The 18,732-nt window shown below is 35.9% G+C and overlaps 1 protein-coding gene across 1 annotated transcript in view; it reads right to left on the reverse strand.

The window, feature by feature from the left end:
• Positions 1–18,732, reverse strand: part of LOC113061815 (UPF0606 protein KIAA1549L-like) — a 74,632-nt gene that overhangs the window by 20,978 nt on the left and 34,922 nt on the right. The window contains exons 6-14 of the mRNA XM_026231258.1: positions 13,517–13,650; positions 12,794–12,962; positions 8,702–8,761; positions 6,856–7,007; positions 6,187–6,358; positions 3,304–3,467; positions 3,010–3,045; positions 2,105–2,295; positions 840–970 (exon numbers count right to left, since the gene is read on the reverse strand). Coding sequence (XP_026087043.1) covers positions 840–970; positions 2,105–2,295; positions 3,010–3,045; positions 3,304–3,467; positions 6,187–6,358; positions 6,856–7,007; positions 8,702–8,761; positions 12,794–12,962; positions 13,517–13,650 — 1,209 coding nt within the window. The remainder of the gene's footprint in view (positions 1–839; positions 971–2,104; positions 2,296–3,009; positions 3,046–3,303; positions 3,468–6,186; positions 6,359–6,855; positions 7,008–8,701; positions 8,762–12,793; positions 12,963–13,516; positions 13,651–18,732) is intronic.

Below are 18,732 nucleotides of genomic sequence, written 5' to 3' on the forward strand. Positions count from 1 at the left end.
GAACAAACACAACAGAAGGCTATTCAAATGAGCACGTTTAAACTAAAGGATTTATACTCTTACTAATTTGGTAACTCCTCCACACATCCCCCTGCACCTGATAAAGATGAACAGATGTGTTCACAATCTAACTTTTTAGTTGCTGAACTAATGGAGACTGTAAACAAGTTTTTGATATGGATGGATTGTTTCATAAGGTTTACGTAAAAAAAAGTGGGGCAGATTGATTTTTGACCCTATTAATCTAAATTAGGGCACACTGCATTTCCATTTTACATCAGAGATTTACATTTGAAAAATGTTGGGCGTTGCTGAACTCAGGACGGCAAAGGCACCTGCTGCCCCTTTTATAACGATAGCATAGCTATCATAGCAAAATGTGTTCTATTTAATTGCTTTAAAGAAAAGTGAAAAAAATAATAATAAATTAGCAGTATAGCAAATATATGTGTAAGGGTTAATAGAGTTTAAAAGCCCAGGACCAAAATGCCCATGGCAGATAAAACACTGAATTATTATTGTTATTATTATTTTTTAATTAACATCTGTTCTTCTTTCCAAAAAGTTTGGTGCGATGTATTTGAGGTTGCATGCTCTACAATGAACATTTATATTTTTGGAGAGTTAGCAAAATTATTCCTGCCTTTTGAAATCCTACTTTTATTTGTTAAGAGCACACCTCCCTTCAAATGTCTATTGAGGCAGCTCTTCAGACTCTTCAGTGATTGTATTTGCTTCATGAGAATAAGACATTTTGGAAAAATAACTTAATTTCATGGATGTCTTGTGGCTTAAATGCACAAATGTGAAAGTGCTTAAACTGTGGAGGCATTTCCCACCATTACTCTTCCTCGTCTCCTCCTTTGTGAGTTTCTGCTGTGCTGTGGCTTTTTGCACAGCCAAACCCTTTCCTGAGACCTCTTTCACTGATTCACTGCTGATGACAGAACCATCCTCACTCGGCAACCTACTGCAAGTAACCATAGCAACAAGGAACAGCAGTAAGTCAGTGCATGTGTGAAATTAGAGGATGGTTATGTCATTTTCTTTATCTGCATCCTCATCTCAAACACATACATATAAATGAAAGGAGGACACACAATCAAACAGATAAACACATTTACTTATACCAAATTTCTGTGGTCCTAAAACTAGAGTATTGATTGGTTTTGATTGTGAACATTTAATCAGTCCATTCAGACATTCTGGACTAGTTAATCATGGCTTTAAAAATGGCTTACGGAAATGGCTTTGTCGTTAACTAAAATAAATTTGATTAATTTAAAACCAGTTGTGCTAATCTGAATTAGCATGACAAAGGTTGTCTATAAAACATGGAATGAACCAAGAAAAGTTTAAAATTGTATGGAACTGAGCAGCAAATCTAAGGAAATCATTGGCAACAGAAAAAAAAAAAAAAAGATATATTGAAGAAGACTATTGAAGTCGGTGAAAGAGCTCCTAAATTGAATCACTCTATGACATCTACACTTCTGGTCAAAAGTTGGAAGTAATGGAAAAAAAGTCTCTCATTAAACCAAAACTGAAATTATGTATGCACACTTGTTGAGCATAAGCAACTTCTTATCCAAAACATATTATCCAAACTTTTGATCAGTAGTGTAGTTCTTGAATTGCTTATATAATTCACCTGAAGCTGAGTTACGCACTGAATGCATTTCTCCAGAAATTATAATTAGATCCATATACAATTAGATCCATTTATATCACACTCCTCCAGGAAAGTAACTGAAAGCTACAGTGCTCATCCAACCATATGAAATTCATTAACAGTCAGTCAGCTTAACTATCAGACAATATTTTAAACAGGCCAGTGATCTCATTAACACATTGTTAAGATCAAACTGAGATACTGAGCATTGATTTTATTTAAAAAGCAATTATCAAACAAGTCTCTGTCACTATATTCATTATTTCACCCTCTCTTGAACACTGTTTAGCATCTCTAGCTTATGTCTTCCGTGACAAGTAGTTTTGTGGGCCTGTGTCAAATAACAGCAAATGACAGCATTACTGTTAGTGCGGTGACATGAATACTGAGTATTTGTAGAATGGCATAAGAGTTAGGTTTCTTCACACATACCTTTTCCTTATCTCACTGTTCATGCTCTTCTTTGAAGTGGATCCATCTTGGCGTGCAAGCTTATCTAGGGACAGAGGGGCATCGCGAATGGGGTGGGGCAGAACCATAGTCTCCTGGGTAACCGGGAGGATCTCCTCATCACCTCCCTGCTGACCCAGATGTTGCTTGGCATAGTCAAACCCCTGAACAGGCTAATCAAGGAGCAAACATTCACACATTTGATTACAGATATGAAGGTTATTCCTATACACTGTACACAACAAAAAATTGTAACATCTAAATTAATTGGTCAAAAATATTTTAAGGGGTCATATAATGCCATTTAAAATTTTCCTTTCTCTTTGGAGTGAAAAAAGTTCTTGGTTCATGACAAAGATCTGTAAAGTTGCAAAGACTTAAGTCTCAAATCCAAAGAGATATTCTTTATCAAAGTTGAGACTCTGCCATGCCCCCTTAAACGGCTCATTCAAACATGCCACCATGTCTACATCACCATGTGGAAATATTTGTGTAATGCCGCCCAAATGTTCATGTAAAGAAAGAAGGAATTTAGTCTTTGCAACTTTACAGATCTTCTTTATGCACCAAGAGCTTTTTACACTCCAAAAAGAAAGGAAAAATTGAAAGCATCATATATCCCCTTTAATTTTTTGTAGAATGTCAAGGTTGCCTTGAAAAAATAAGCCAGGACACTCAACTAAATATATACTTTTATGTTCCACAAAATAGTCTTACATGTATGGAATGACACAAAATATTTTTTGGGGTGAACTAACCGTTTAATTGTGCAAAATCATTAGTACTTGTCCCTAAGATCTGTCTATTCTACACATCGTCTTTAACACTGTGTGCACATCTGGAGTCCAGAGCAGCAGGTGAGATGATTGAAGAGCTGAATAACTTACCTGAGGGTAATAACCCACGTCTCTCCAGTAAGCAGTCTAAATGAGAGAAAACAGCATTAAGAGTCATCAATCATTTCTATCTCTCTCCCATACACACTCTCTTGGGATGTTTTCCCAGAGGCAAAGCAAGCTAAGCATGTAAGAGTTTGAGGAAAACTGTTGATGAAGCCACTGTAAAATATGCTGAGTGTACAAATAACATAATGAGTTACAATGGGAGAGTTAAACAGCAAAGTGGTGCCTTATGGCAAATGGTCAAGCAGGAGGTTCATCCAGATCCAGTCACTGCTTTACCTTGACTCGAGGATTGAAGTTTCCAATGGGATCGCTTTTGAAATCGCTCTTGTTTTTGTGACACAGCACTGTGGTGATGATGATCATGATGATGGTCACCACACCAATGGGTGCTAGCACTGCAGCAATGATCCACAGTTTGTGGGGTGGATTTTTCACTATGGCTGCATGGTGGGAAACACTGTTAGTCACATTAAATATTTTACATATTAAACTATGATTTTGCAAATTGTGTTGCTTAAATATTTTGACACAAAATATTTAGTTTGTACAACAATCATTTTGTTAGTGACTTAAAAAAATTCAGGTTAAATAAATATTACAATATTACAATTATTATTTTATTTTATTTTTTTAACATTAACAACATAATACATTGCTCATTAAAAACCAAGTATACAGGTGCATCTCAATAAATTTGAATGTTTTGGAAAAGTTCATTTATTTCAGTTTGTCTCACATTTAACAAAACCCACAAATTCACTATCTCAACAAATTAGAATACTTCATGAGACCAAAAAATATATATTTGTGAATTGTTTGCCTTCTGGAAAGTATGTTCACTTACTGTACATGTACTCAATACTTGGTAGGGGCTCCTTTTGCTTTAATTATTGCCTCAAATTGGCATAGCAGTGCCACAAACTGATAACTTCCATGCCGAGGTGGTATGAAAGCCCAGGTTTCTTTGACAGTGGCCTTCAGCTCACTTTTTTTGGTCTCTTGTTTCTCATTTTCCTCTTGACAATACCCAATATATACTCTATGGGGTTCAGGTCTGGTTAGTTTGCAGGCCAGTCAAGCACACTGACACCATGGTCATTTAACCAACTTTTGGTGCTTTTGGCAGTGTGGGCAGGTGCCAAATCCTGCTGGAAAATTAAATAAGCATCTTCAAAAAGCTGGACAGCAAAAGGAAGCATGAAGTGCTCCAAAATTTATTTGTAAACGGGTGCAGTGACTTTGGATTTAAAAAAAACAAAACAATGGACCAAACCCAGCAGATGACATTGCACCCCAAATCATCACAGACTGTCGAAACTTAACACTGGACTTTACTCAACTTGGGCTATGAGCTTGTCCATCCTTTCTCCAGACTCTAGGACCTTGGTTTCCAAATGAAAAACAAAACTTGCTCTCATCTGAAAAGAGGACTTTGGACCACTGGGCAACAGTCCAGTTCTTCTTCTCTTTAGCGCAGGTAAGATGCCTCTGATGTTGTCTGTGGTTCAGGAGTGGCTTAACAAGAGGAATACGACAACTGTAGCCAAACTGCTTCACACGTCTGTATGCCTTGACCCCAGCCTCAGTCCATTCCCTGTGAAGTTCACTCAAATTCTTGAATCGATTTTGCTTGACAATCCTCATAAGGCTGCAGTTCTCTCGGTTGGTTGTGCAGTTTTTCTTCCAGACTTTTCCCTTCCACTCAACTTTCTGTTATCATGTTTGGATACAGCACTCTGTGAACAGCCAGCTTCTTTAGCAATGAATGTTTGTGGCTTACCTTCCTTGTGAAGGGTGTCAATGATTGTCCCATGATTGTGTAGCCTAGTGAACCAAACTAAGAGATCATTTTGAAGACTCAGGAAACCTTTGCAGGTGTTTTGAGTTGATTAGCTGATTTGCATGTCACCAAATTCTAATTTGTTAAGATAGTGAATTGGTGGGTTTTTGTTAAATGTGATCCAAAATCATCACAATTAAGAGAATCAAAAGACTTAAACTACTTCAGTCTGTGTGCATTGAATTTATTTAATACACGAGGTTCACAATTTGAGTTGAATTACTGAAATAACTTTTCCATGACATTTTAATTTATTGAGATGCACCTGTATTTATCATCATGTCTGTTTTTTAAGCATTTTAACATTTAATCTGCTTTCATATGAAATTTCAGATTACATTTTCTTTGTGAAATGGCAGTGTAGTTGTTCTTTATAATAGTCAATTTATTGTCAGATCATCATTCAGATTATGACATTCAGACCACAACAGGTGTTGTGATGGTCATAGACAAGGAGATTTACCTATAATTCTCTAAACTGATTACTCACTTAAAACACACAAATCATGTTTTCATTTTCAATTTGATTTGATGTGAAAAAGTTGTTTACTTACTTTTTAATTAGTCTAATTAGTCTAACACCATTATTTGTTCATTCAGAATGATTTGACTATGCAGAATGTTCACAAAATCAAGTAATTAAGTAATTCTGCATATAGTAATATTGCTGTTAGCAAAATTTTGGTTCCACTTTATATTAGGTGTCTTTAGCGACTACTGTATGTACTGTGAGGTATGAGTATGTGAAATTAAAAATAAATAAATCAAGTCAAGTCACCTTTATTTATATAGCGCTTTAAACAAAATACATTGCGTCAAAGCAACTGGACAACATTCATTAGGAAAACAGTGTGTCAATAATGCAAAATGATAGTTAAAGGCAGTTCATCACTGAATTCAGTGATGTCATCTCTGTTCAGTTAAATGAGTGTTTCTGCATTTATTTGCAATCAAGTCAACGATATTGCTGCAGATGAACAATTAAATGAATTAATGAATGAATGATTCAATACTAGGTACAATGTACCTATTGTGTTCATGTTGAATTGCAAATCACATTTGTGTTTCTGAGGTGGGATACTGTATAAGGTTAGGATCAGGTTTGGTGGTTTGATTAGGTTTAAGTGTGGGTGTAGTGGTAGGTAACAGTGTAATATATAATATAATTATAAGTGCAATGTTAAACTATTTACTGATATGTACACAATAGTGCATTGTATCAAATGATTAATTTAAAAGTAAGTAGTTAAAGACACAAAATAAAGTGGGTCAAACATTTCTATAATTCTAGTAAAACCTGAAAAGAATGTAATTTTTACCTTCTGCCTGCAGTTGAACAATGTATCCCAGTGTGAGTGCCATGGTCTGCGAGTCCACTGTGTTCAGAAGCTTGGCTGCAGATGTGCCAAGCAGTGGGGTCCCATTTTGCTGGACGTAGTAGGTCATCTCAGCTGGGTTTTTTGGCCCATGTACACGCCTGATACTAACCATCTGAATGCAATGAAACACAGCTTGATCACTACATGTAGACACATTTTCATTTAGCAAACATTAAAAGTTTATTATTTTCCATCAAATAATCTAAACAATGGAGACTGGGGTGTGTGGTTACACTACAAGATTAATTAATTAGAAATGAGCAACAGGCATGAAATCATACATGAACACCTTCTGAGGTAACAGAAGAAGTTATAGAGTAGAGGTTTATGTGTGAAAATATGAAGCATTTGTTGCTGGTTCATAATTGGATTTGTGCAGACTGTACAAATGCACATGCCTGGCACAAATTTGCTAATTCATTGCGTATAACTAATTCTGGATTCAGATTCACATAACCTAAGTAAGAAATTACTAAAGTAGGGTCCAATCATCAGTCCTTTCTTATGTCATGTAGATGTGTTTTCCAGAATTTATTATATTTTTCCATAATTATTTATTTGTTTGCAATTATTGCCTTATTTAGCACTTTCAATTTTGTTAGGTCGCACCTGGACAGTGTAACTTCCCTCCGTTGCTGCCCGCTTAAAGCGAACACCTTGCTGGTGGGCCACCATGAAGAGTTCCGCCAACCTCTCCTCCATCAGACTAGCAAAACTATAGTACTGTCCTTCCAGAGAGGAGTTTTCCACATCCTGAATCACTGCGGAGACGTGGAGAGAGGTTAAAGTCCACTATTTAGCAGAGTTTAGCTCCAACTCTATCAAACACACATGAACAAGCTAATCAAGGTCTTTAGGATAACTACAATATTACAGGCAGGTGAATTTGCTTGGAGTTCAAATCTACAGGATGATAAACCACAAGGACCAGAGCTACCGCTGAACCACTGCAGTCTTGCGCACACTAATTACTTCTCAGTGATGTAGAACTTTGTCAATATCAGGGGAAGTCCAGAGAAACCACAAAAAGTTCCTGAGAACTAGCATTACTAAAAAAGACGCTCAAATCTGTATTAACTATGAATAATTAGACAGTATAATTGGTTCAATTAAACTGGGACAGTACAGAATATCTATGTATTTGATGTGTTTATAATGGGGCTGGTAAGCGATTCAAATTTTTTATCTAATTAATTGCATTATGTGGTGATTAATTTAATTAATCACACATCAAATTTGGAGAAATTCCTCTGAAAAGATCATTTAAAGGATCAAACAGATTACAAAAAGTAGGTTCAGCAAGAAATATTTTGTTTGATAAAATGTGAGTAAGTGATGACAGAATTGTTATTTTTCATTCAGTCATTTATTCATTCGTTTGATTCGTTCAAATGCCTGATTTATTAAGGAGTGAAGTAAAGGGTTCTTTATGAATAGTTCATTTAATTATGAATCTTGTTCGACTTGAAGCGGGTCATCACCATCAGATGGATCGGTGTGTGACATCAAAGTACCGCAACTATCAAATCCAATGCCACTATGGTCAATGGTTCAACATGCCAAATGGTTCACCAGATTCGTTCAAAACATGGATAAAGAAATGAAATGCCGCAGTGGGTTGCTCAGGGATGAACAGTTCTGATTTGTTTTATTTTTTAGTTGACAAATTGAGCAAAAAAGACAACATTGTGTCTAAAACAATATTAACTTCTTAATGAACTTTTGCATAAGATGAGTATCACATTTGTACTCGTGTGATATTGCACTTAGCCTACATCTCATGTGATATTTCTTAAATATGTGATGTAAATATGAGACAAAATAGAGGGCATTTTGCCCATATCTTGAATTTTAGGGACATTTTCTAGGCTCCATCACACAGTAAGTTGTTGCCGGGTCTCATATTAGTCATCAGTCGACTGTATGAAATGGCAGATGATCCAAATAGGTCTGAGGCAGGGCGAGTGCATTAAATGCGTTAATAATTTTAACGCGTTATTTTTCTCCATAATTAATTAATCAATCTATTCGTTTTAAATTACCAGCCCTAGTTTATAAAGAACAGAAAGAAAAATTAATTATCTAATCTTGGCACAGAACAGCAGCATATTATTTTACAAACCGACTGGAGCAAATTGCTTAAGTATTTATCATGTGAAACACAAATGTGCGTAATATAATCACAACACAAAACATCTTTCATTATTCTGTTTATTTGTGAATTCTCGATTTAGACTTAAACTTTCCTGTCATCTAGCTTTTGGAATTGTGCGCTATTTAATTACGTGAGCTTTTAGGAATATATAAGCATATACTACAGATCTTAAAGAAAACAGACACAAAGTAAAATCCACAAAACCAATTATGATTTTAGACCACATCACTCCATTCTTCCTCAGAATGAAGCTTTTTCACTCATACGGCTACTAATGAACAACATCAATAAGACAATTACCTGTGATTATCCAAAATGGCCTGGTTACTACAGATGTGTTAAGGTTGTAGTATTCCAGAGCTGCAGAGGAAAGATAGTGAGAGGGAAGAGAAAGAAAACAAGAGAAACTTGTAGAGAGTGATACTAGATAAGAAAGCTCGTTTCCAAAGACATTGCTTTGATCCTAGGTCCAGATCTACTCTCCAGCAGAAAGTCCAGAAAGTCTAACCGCATTTCCCAAATTAAACATGTACTCAATTGCATACTGGCAGTGTGTGATTAAAGGTTTTGGAAGACATGTTATCTTCATGGTAGAATCACTAAGCGGACTGTAAAATTTCACCAGCTGTGTCTACTAATTCTACTAAGGATTAATCTGAAGAACAGTAGCCCAAGTTTTTTGACCAGTATTTCATCATTTGGTCAAAAATAATGTATGTATACGTCTCTGTGTATATATATATATATATATATATATATATATATATATATATATATATATATATATATATATAAACAGACAGAACAAAATTATAAATGCAACACTTTTGTTTTTGCCCCCATTTTTCATGAGCTGAACTCAAAGATCTAAGTCTTTTCTCTATTAACACAAAAGGCCTATTTCTCTTAAATATTGTTCACAAATCTGTCTAAATCTGTGTAGGTGAGCACTTCTCCTTTGCCGAGATAATAATTTCTATTTTATCTAATTATTTTATTTTATTTATTATTAAAAAAATGGCCCTCTAACACTAGCTCTATTCTATTTCTATCTACGTTCCATTGTTTTTATTTATTAAAAAATAACAATAATGATTGTTTCTTTGGCCCTGATTTGTAAGTCGCTTTGGATAAAAGTGTCTTCTAAATGATTAAATGAGAAGAGAAACCAAATGACCTCCTAGTCAGCATGAGCAAAACTGTGAGAATGAGTTGTGTGATATTTTCACATTACATTTGCTTGTGAAACCATGTTCTTTCCACACAAACACACATGAGCATATCTGGAATTCCCTACTGTTAATAATTATTCCCTGTAATTGGATTTGATGTGCGTGCTGTGCCCTGGCCCATGTACTGTATGCATGAACCTGTTTCTGCCTCCTGTTAACACTACAAACCAAACAGAAACCACTTCCTCTCTCTGGTAGAAAATCCTATTTTGACTGTAAAATGTTAATGATTATATATATATATATATATATTAGGGGTGGCACGGTTCGCAAAAAAAAACCAAAAAAAAAAAACGAACCATTCGGTTCATCACACCGCGGTTCAACATATGACAAAGCATCTGTAATATGGTTTGCTATAAATAACATGTAGGCCTAAAGCAAACAGGGTTAAGCTAAAATGTGTTTCTGTTGATGGATGCACATTCTGGTCTCCCAGACTTTACTACAACAGCGATAAAAAAATAAAAAAATAAATAAAAATTCCACAAAAAAACCCACCCCAGTCAAATCATTCACTATTGTTCAACGTGAATCCTGTATTCTGGATTATGAGCAGTCATTTATTCCGTCATCACCCGGGTGCTGATAGCGTGTGTGCACAGATGAGATCTGAAAAGTACATGTTAACATGTGTTTAAAATAAACTAATTTAAGCTTTATCAGTTTAAACATTTAAGAGCCAGAGGATGCAAGCTCGCGCAGTGAGAAGATTTGTACATGCGCTTATCTGGAGCACGCAAATATTAAGCTCTCTCTGAAGTATTGTGTTTAATTAGACAAATTCAGACAAGAATTATGTCAAAATGCCCATCTTGGTAAATATCCTACAGCAGACGGCTGAACGTAGGCCTACTGTATCAGTGCATTCTCTTAAAGTGACAGTATTTATATTAATCGAACAGCAACAACAAATAAATCACTCAATGCTCTTGATTGAAAAGCTTTTCTACCTTTAATAAAGAACAATCTTTAATTTATAGTCAAATATGCAATGCTGTTTTACATTTGATTACTTTATTCAATTTGTGTACCTAAAAACTTATGCTAGACCTATCTAAAAAAAAAAAAAAAATCTGAAAATTACTGTTTATTGTTTGTATCTTTACTCTATTGTATTTATTTGTGCTGTTGCTTGTAGTTGGATATAATATTTTTCTTCTTTTTTTTTATTTTTTATTACAAAGTATAGTTTTACCATAAACATATCACATACCGAACTATACCGAAACCGTGACTCTAAAACCATGAAACAAACCGAGCCGTGAAAAAGTTGAACCGTATATAGTAGGAGCAACAACCAGGTCTGGATTTTGTTTTTGTGCTTTGGTTGTGTTTGTGCATGACAGTCGTCCGTGTGGGGCTTTCATGCTATTTTCAGTTGTGTTTATGTTATTAAATTATTTTTAAGTGTTCGCCGGTTCCCACCTCCTTCCTGATCTACGAACTTTGTTACATTGAACAAAAAAATTTACCATAGTGAGTCATACTCAACTGAATTATATAACCATCTTTATTATGTATTATTTGTCAATTCTGTTTGTAGCAACACTATTGCCAAAAGGAATATAAAAGGAAATAAAAAGTCTAACAATTGCATATGTTTGTATTAGTGCTGTCAAAATTAGCGCGTTAACGCATTCGATTAATTTGAAATATTTAACGCGTTAAAAAAAAATAACGCAATTAACGCGGTTGCAGTTTTTTTTAGTTCCAGTTGTGGCCTATGTGTGTTCAACGTGCAAAGAAATAAGGATAAGACCAAGGAAGGACTTTTAGACGGAAAGTTTCAGTATTACGCCGGATTACTCTTCAGTCTGCCACAAGAAACATTACTCTTCATTCAGTCTGCCACAAGAAACAGCAACATTAAAATCATGCACTCAAATGTCATTGTTTAAAAAAAACAAAAAAACAATGACTGTAACAGTGCATAAATCAAACCTTTCTGTAACGCTAACGTTAATAAGCTTAAACGAAAATAACGAAATAATTGTGTAGCGGAGTATTTTTTGTACACAGTGCCGCGAACTGTCAATCACTCCTGTGCGCGTGCATCACTGTCCTCCTCAGCTGCAGCAACTTGCGCTCTCTCTCTTCATCAAGCTTTAAAACAAAAAGGGGACAAAAAGATCATATTGTCTTTGTGCATAGGCTATAGATTAATTAGATAAATGAATATCTAAATTTGTGCCTTGCCGTCTACGGTATTTTTTTAGAACTTAGAAAAAAGATGCTGCATCCAATGAGCAGCCAGCGGGGGCTGCAGGACGACTCAACCTCCGCAGACAGTTTTTAATGTTTATCAGACAATAACTACTCAAGATTTTGCTTTAGTATAACTCACAACGAGTTTCACACCTTCTCCGGCCACGTTGAGTTGTTGACACTTAACAGTGGGAAAAGCGACACATGCGCTAGTCACTTGTATAACTTAAGGGTGAATGGGTAATGTAGTTTCTGCTCTGGGTGGGATGAATTAGGAAGCTTGCATTGTGAAGGGCGCTCTGAAAATCGGCAGTGCAGGTAAAAGATTAAAACCTCTATTAAAACAGATTTCCACATGAGCGTACCGGTACGCTAAAAGCACGTTCTGGGCGCACGGAGAGGTGGCGGTACGCTCAAGAGCTATATTTGGAAGTGGCGGTACTGAGAAACCGGTGTGTACCGGCCCACTTAAAGCACTGGCAATGACTATACTTTGGAATTTTTTTGCAGTCCACTTAGAATTCAACATGGAAATCATTTTTGTTTTTTATTGGCATTGATTGTTTTGAAATTCAAATGGTACTTACATGCCTGTGTTTTTATTTCTGTAATAAACATGGCTTTCAAGCCAACAGTTAATTTGGAGGATATAGATGGTTTATTGCAGGTATGTTGTTTACATGAGAAAATCTGTGTTACATGTTAAACAAAAATTCCAATAAACAATCATATTTTGAATTTAAATAGTTTCTTTGTCTTGAGTTTACATTAATTATTTACATTTTACATTTACATATCCAAAAAGTTTCAGTCTTTTAATTGCGATTAATCGCGATTAATCGCGATTAATTTTAAAAAATTGTGCGATTAATTAGTTAATTTTTTTTAATCGATTGACAGCACTAGTTTGTATATGTATTTGTATACCTGAGGAATGCCAAGGAAAACTTACGCTCAGCTGTGATCAGTGGTGGGTAAAACAGGAAGTAACCGACAAGCTCTGCAGTCAGTTGGCTGAGGAGGTTACTGGCAGTTGAGCCATTGAGAGTGATACTCCCATTATGCACCACATAAATCAGAGATACAGCAGGAGAACCCATTGACTGTGATGTGCTCAGGATCTGTGAAAAAAAAAGGAATACAATTAACAGAGAAAATGAAAGAGTTATATTATATTGTGTGCAGACTGACCTTTTATCAGTTGAAAATCAACTAAATGAAATTATAAACATATATATATATATATATATATATATATATATATATATATATATATATATGAAGAGTTCAGATGCAAAAGCCTCTAAATGCCATCTGAAATTTTCATCTGAAATTAGGATTTTTATCAGGCTCCTATATTTATGTTCAGTTATTTCACTTTAATAGCCTGGAAAAGGACCTACACATTGCCATTAAAGTAAAATGACTCAACCTAAGCATAGGAGCTTGATAAAAATCCTAATTTAAGATGCAAATTTCAGATGGCATTTGGAGGCTTTTGCATCTGAACTCTTCATATATATATACACATATATATATATATATATATATATATATATATATATATATATATATATATATATATATATATATATATATATATATATATATACTAATTTGACATACAAAAGTTATGGAGGTTAATAAAGGTAATTAAAAGATAAGGCCCTTCCACCTGTACAGTGAGACCGCTGTGAGAGTTCATCACTATGGCCTCTGCCTCAGCAAAAGCATTCTCCAGTCTCTGCTCCATCATCTGAGAAAATCTGCAGGACCTGAGGTCATCTCCTGGTCCTACAAACCTCAGAACTACACACAGAAACATGAAGATATACACATAAAGGAAACCATATGAAAATTATTGCTGAACATATTCTATTATCTCTGAACTTTCTCTAATCAGTACGATTCTCAGAAGTACTATATTTTATTATTGCTGAATGTCTGACTCTGATTCAAGAGATAAGTAAACAACATCATTTGAGCAAAACTGCTGTTGTACTAATATCAATACAGATGTGAATCAGATGTGAATAACATTTCAGTATAAGGTACAAGTTGTTAACATTAGCTAACCACATCCGCTAACATGAACTGCCAGTGAGAATATTTTTTAAAGCATTCATTAATATTAGTTATATATTAATTTCAACACAAACTGTTTTTAATTTTTCAAAATTGTTTAAGGCCAAGTCCTATTGCCAATTATTATTGTTGTTGTTATTATTAGTATGTATTTATTTATTTAGTTTAAGCAATGTATAATATTAAAATGGTACATGAATAAGATCAAGATGTATATTTGCTCTATTGCATGCAATATAGTCTTAAAAAAAAAGTTGTATCTATTTGAAATTAGAGGTAGCCACTTCAATTTAATTAAAAGCCAAGCAAATATAATAACACGAAAATACAATATTATAATCAAAAGTTCAAATTGTTAATCTTATTTATTGCAGTTGTTACCAAACTCGGTTCTGGAGGGCTGGTGTCCTGCAGAGTTTAGCTCCAACTTGCCCTTAACACACCTGTCTGGAAATTTTAAGTATACCTAGTAAGACCTTGTTTAGCTGGTTCAGGTGTGTTTTGATTAGAGTTTGAGCTAAACTCTGCAAGAGTCTAGTGACCCCTGATTTAGTGGAATAGAGTTTTTTTTTATTTTTACCTAATATTAACAACAATTAATAAATGCCAGGGCTGGGCAAGTTAAGACATCATTATAGAGTTAATGCATTTAATTGACATTTATTTTATCGTGCGTTAACGCAGTTTTTTATTATTATGAAATTCCGTTGCTCACTGGCTGTGAATACACATACAGACAAATCATGGGTCAAATGAGGGGATGCTCCTGATCAAATTATTTAGGCTAAGCATCAATATTCACAAATCAATGTTCACTGTTATTTTTAACAGAAAAGAATGCAACGAGCTCATAATCATGATTTAATACGTTGGAAATAGGAAGTGTCCGATAACAAGTGAAGACAGCAGAGAAGCGCTCTCCTTCATCACAGTGGATTGAATCATTTTGTTAACTTTGTGGTTTATTATTTTGAGTCGTATAGGACACGGTAACACACGTCCCTCTTACAATATATTGCTTTACAGATCTATTGCTTTTGCCACTCAGAAATATTCATGTTATCATGCAGCACGTATCAGAAGATCTGCACTCTGGCGTGGTTAACGCTCACACTCACTGATCTATATATAACTGAACCACGCTCTTACCCACCTCTTCCCATCGAGGCTTTGGGGATCAAATGCGCTCTGGCCAGTTAAGATTGCCTAGCATGAACACACACACCCTAATTATCCTCCTGCATCCCACACACACGAGTCCCTACCCACACATCAAGTGTTGTCCTACGCAGCACTCTGCTGCAATGGGTCCCGTGATCTTGCAGGTCTCTAATAGAAAGGTGCCTGTTATAATGTTATAGTGTTTGTAAACCAAATGTTATTACACTTTTGTTCATATACCATTAGGCCTTAAATGAAAAAAGTGCACAATACACCCCTTTGAATGCATTATTAGTTATTACAATTATTATTGTGCATAACAATGGGATTAATTGCAATTAATTGCAGACAATAATGTGAATTATAATTGCCCAGCACTAATAAAACATTTAATAAATGTGTTAATCATTGTTAATTAATGCATTAAGTAATGTTAACTAATTGACGTCATTTTAATGCATTTGTCACAGAGTGCACATGTCCTTCCTCATCACAGTATTTAAGCCATCATTCTACACCTTCACATTGTCTGGTTTTGTTGTTCACTACATGTCAACCTACCTGGATCTTTACCTGTGATCCTTACCTGCCATCGTCCATCTTCAGTCTTCCTCTGTCTGCTCACTCTGTGGAAGATCCACGCCAACCTGCAAAGAGAAACCGTTAATTCAGCTAAGTGGCACTTCTTTCAAGATCATCTACTTACCACCAGCCATCACGCGCTCTCTTACCTCAGTTGTGTTAATAAATCTTTGTTAAGTGGAAGTTTCCGGTGTTGTCTCCTTCTGTTGTGCTAATAGAAGCCCAGACCAACATTCAGCACCTCACAGGAGCATGCAATGACCAAAATCTGGATCCTTTCACCGAACTTGCTGAAGCACTCTGTTATTCATTACTCCTTCCGACATCCATTTCTTCACTATCTGCCTGTGCCAGTCCCATGCCCCCTCCTCACTGGTTCTCAAAAGTTTCAAACTCATCCCTCTGAAGGGACTACTCACCGCCTTTGAGAACTCTGAGCTCCTCTTTCAGCATGTGTTTAGACACTTTGGGCTATATGAAGATATTGTCTCAGATCGTGGACAACAATATAATTCCAGAGAGTGGCAATCATTATTCCAACACCTGGGAATCTCTGTGAGTTTGTCATCAGGATATCACCCACAAACCAACGGCCAGGAGATCGGGAGATACCTGTGGTCCTACTGCCACAACACAGCACAGCTGGAGAACTACCTTCCATGGGCCAAGGATGTACAGAACACCCTGCATCAGTACACCAAAGGACTAACACCATAACTGATTTCCAACCACCCCTGTTTACCTGGTCAGGAGAGCCATCAGATATTCCAGCTGTGTACCACTGATTCCAAGAAAGCGAGAGCTCACGTCCATCTGCAAAGGACAGTTCGGAGAGAAAAGAGCAAAGTCTACACCCGCCATTCCACTGCCTACCAGTACTATCTGGAAAAGAAGGTCTGGCTCTCGAACAAGGGACATTTGTCTTCGACTGCCCTGTTCCTGCTTTATAGGTCCCTTCACCATCTTAAGGCAGATCAATGAAGTCACTTACCAATTTGACTTACCTTCACATTACTATATTGCACCAACCTCTCATGCATTCCTTCTCGAACCCTTCACTAACCCTCTGGTCTCTCCTTCCACAAGATCTGGCATTCCTGACATGCCACCTCCTCCTCTAGAGGTCGTCGATGATCAACTCTTCTAATGAGTCAACACAATCCTGGACACCTACTGGTGAGGCAGCTGCCTCAAATACTTGGTGGATTGGGAAGGATATGGTCCTGAAAAGAGATCCTGTGTAGATGGCTATGATATACTAGACCCAGCTTTGCTGTCCGTCATCCTGCAAAGAGAAACTCAGTTAATCTTAATTTCTTTCAAGATCATCTACTTACCATCAGCCATCCCCTGCTCTCTTACGTCAGCTGTGTTACAGTTTTTTCTCAGTTGCTTTGGTGCATTTCTCAGAAGTGAACTTCTCATAACGATTGTTTAACCTCCACATCATCTAGTCACTTGTGCACAACCAAAAAAAAGGAGTTTATCATTCTTTTGAACAAGTTGTGATTGTATTGGTACATTCATACAAACGATTATGTATATTTGTCTGCAGTTTCCTACATTATCAGTTTCTAATGTCATGTTGTTCAAAATGTAATGTATAATTATTTGTGCAACAATCTTACACACCAAAATATCTAGTCATTAGTATATAAGTTGTTAAATGCAAAATGGTTGCTCTAGCTGTCAAGCATATTTTCTAAACATTTCTATTACACTTTTGTAAATTTGTGAATCTTGATTCTTGACTCACTAAAGAAGAGAATGTACATCAGAACCTTCAATTGGAAAGCATATATAGACAGAGGACAACACAAGTGTTACAAATTCTGGATATGGATATTTCTTCCCCGTTGGCCTGGTAAATCAACAGTAACTCTGTTGCCTATGACATTTCAACCATGTCTTCTGCTTTTGGTCAGGTTGAAGCCAGCCTCTTCCACATATACTGTATGAAGTTGTGAGATGGTTTACTTGATTCCAATCCCATGTTGCATTGCAAGGTAAGGAATGTGTTGTGATTTAGATGAGAATCTGTGGGCTGACAGACTGGCACATCAGAAGATGGAGACAGACTGCGATACAATTCCATACAGTGCTGCATATAAAAGCAAAGTTCTGGTGTTTCCCGTGTTTGCCTTTCTAATTTTGTATCTTCAGCTTTGCGCCCATTTTTCTTTTTCTTTTCTCTATCACAATGACATATATATATATATATATATATATATTATAACATCTAAAATTTTTCTTGGTTGCTTTGGTGCATTTCTCAGATCAGAAGTGAAATTCTCAAAACTACTTTGTCCAACCTCCACATCATATAGTCAATTGTGCACATCATAAAATCAGTTTCTCATTATTTTGAACAAGGTGCGATTGCTTTGGTACATCCATGCAATCGATTGTGTACATTTTTCTGCATATTTCTATATTATCAGTTGCTAATTTCATGTTGCTGAAAAATGTATTATACAGTTATCTGTGCAAAAGTCTCACTCCCCAAACATCTAGGCATTAGTTCATTCATTGTATAAGTCATTAAATGCAAAATTGTTGAACTAGTTGTTATAAACTGTCAAGCACATTTTCTACTCATTTCTATTATATTTGTAAAATTGCCATGAATTTTGCAGGTGAATCTTGACTTTCACTAATGAAGAGAATGTAGATCAGTTAATGATAAACCAGTTATATGAAATTGCTCAAAGGTGCATCTCATAAAACTTCAGTTGAAAAGCATATATAGACAGAGGACATCACCCCTTAGACAGAAATCTGCTTTGCATGCAGCACTGTATGAGGAATTGTAGTGCGACTGTCTACACCTCATTATGTGCCAGTCATTCGGCCCACAGATTCTCATCTACATCACAACTAATATTTTCCCTTGCAATGCAAACTGGAACTGGAGTCAAGTGAACTCTCTCACAACTGCACATATGTCAATGAGGCAGGCTTCAACTTCAAAAAGCCACCCAAAAAGCAGAAGGTGTGGTCGAAATGTCATAGAGCAACTAATTTAACAGGCCAATGGCGAGGAAATATCCATTGTCAGAATTT

The sequence above is a fragment of the Carassius auratus genome, chromosome 43 (assembly GCF_003368295.1).
Source record: "Carassius auratus strain Wakin chromosome 43, ASM336829v1, whole genome shotgun sequence".
Lineage (NCBI taxonomy): Eukaryota > Metazoa > Chordata > Actinopteri > Cypriniformes > Cyprinidae > Carassius > Carassius auratus.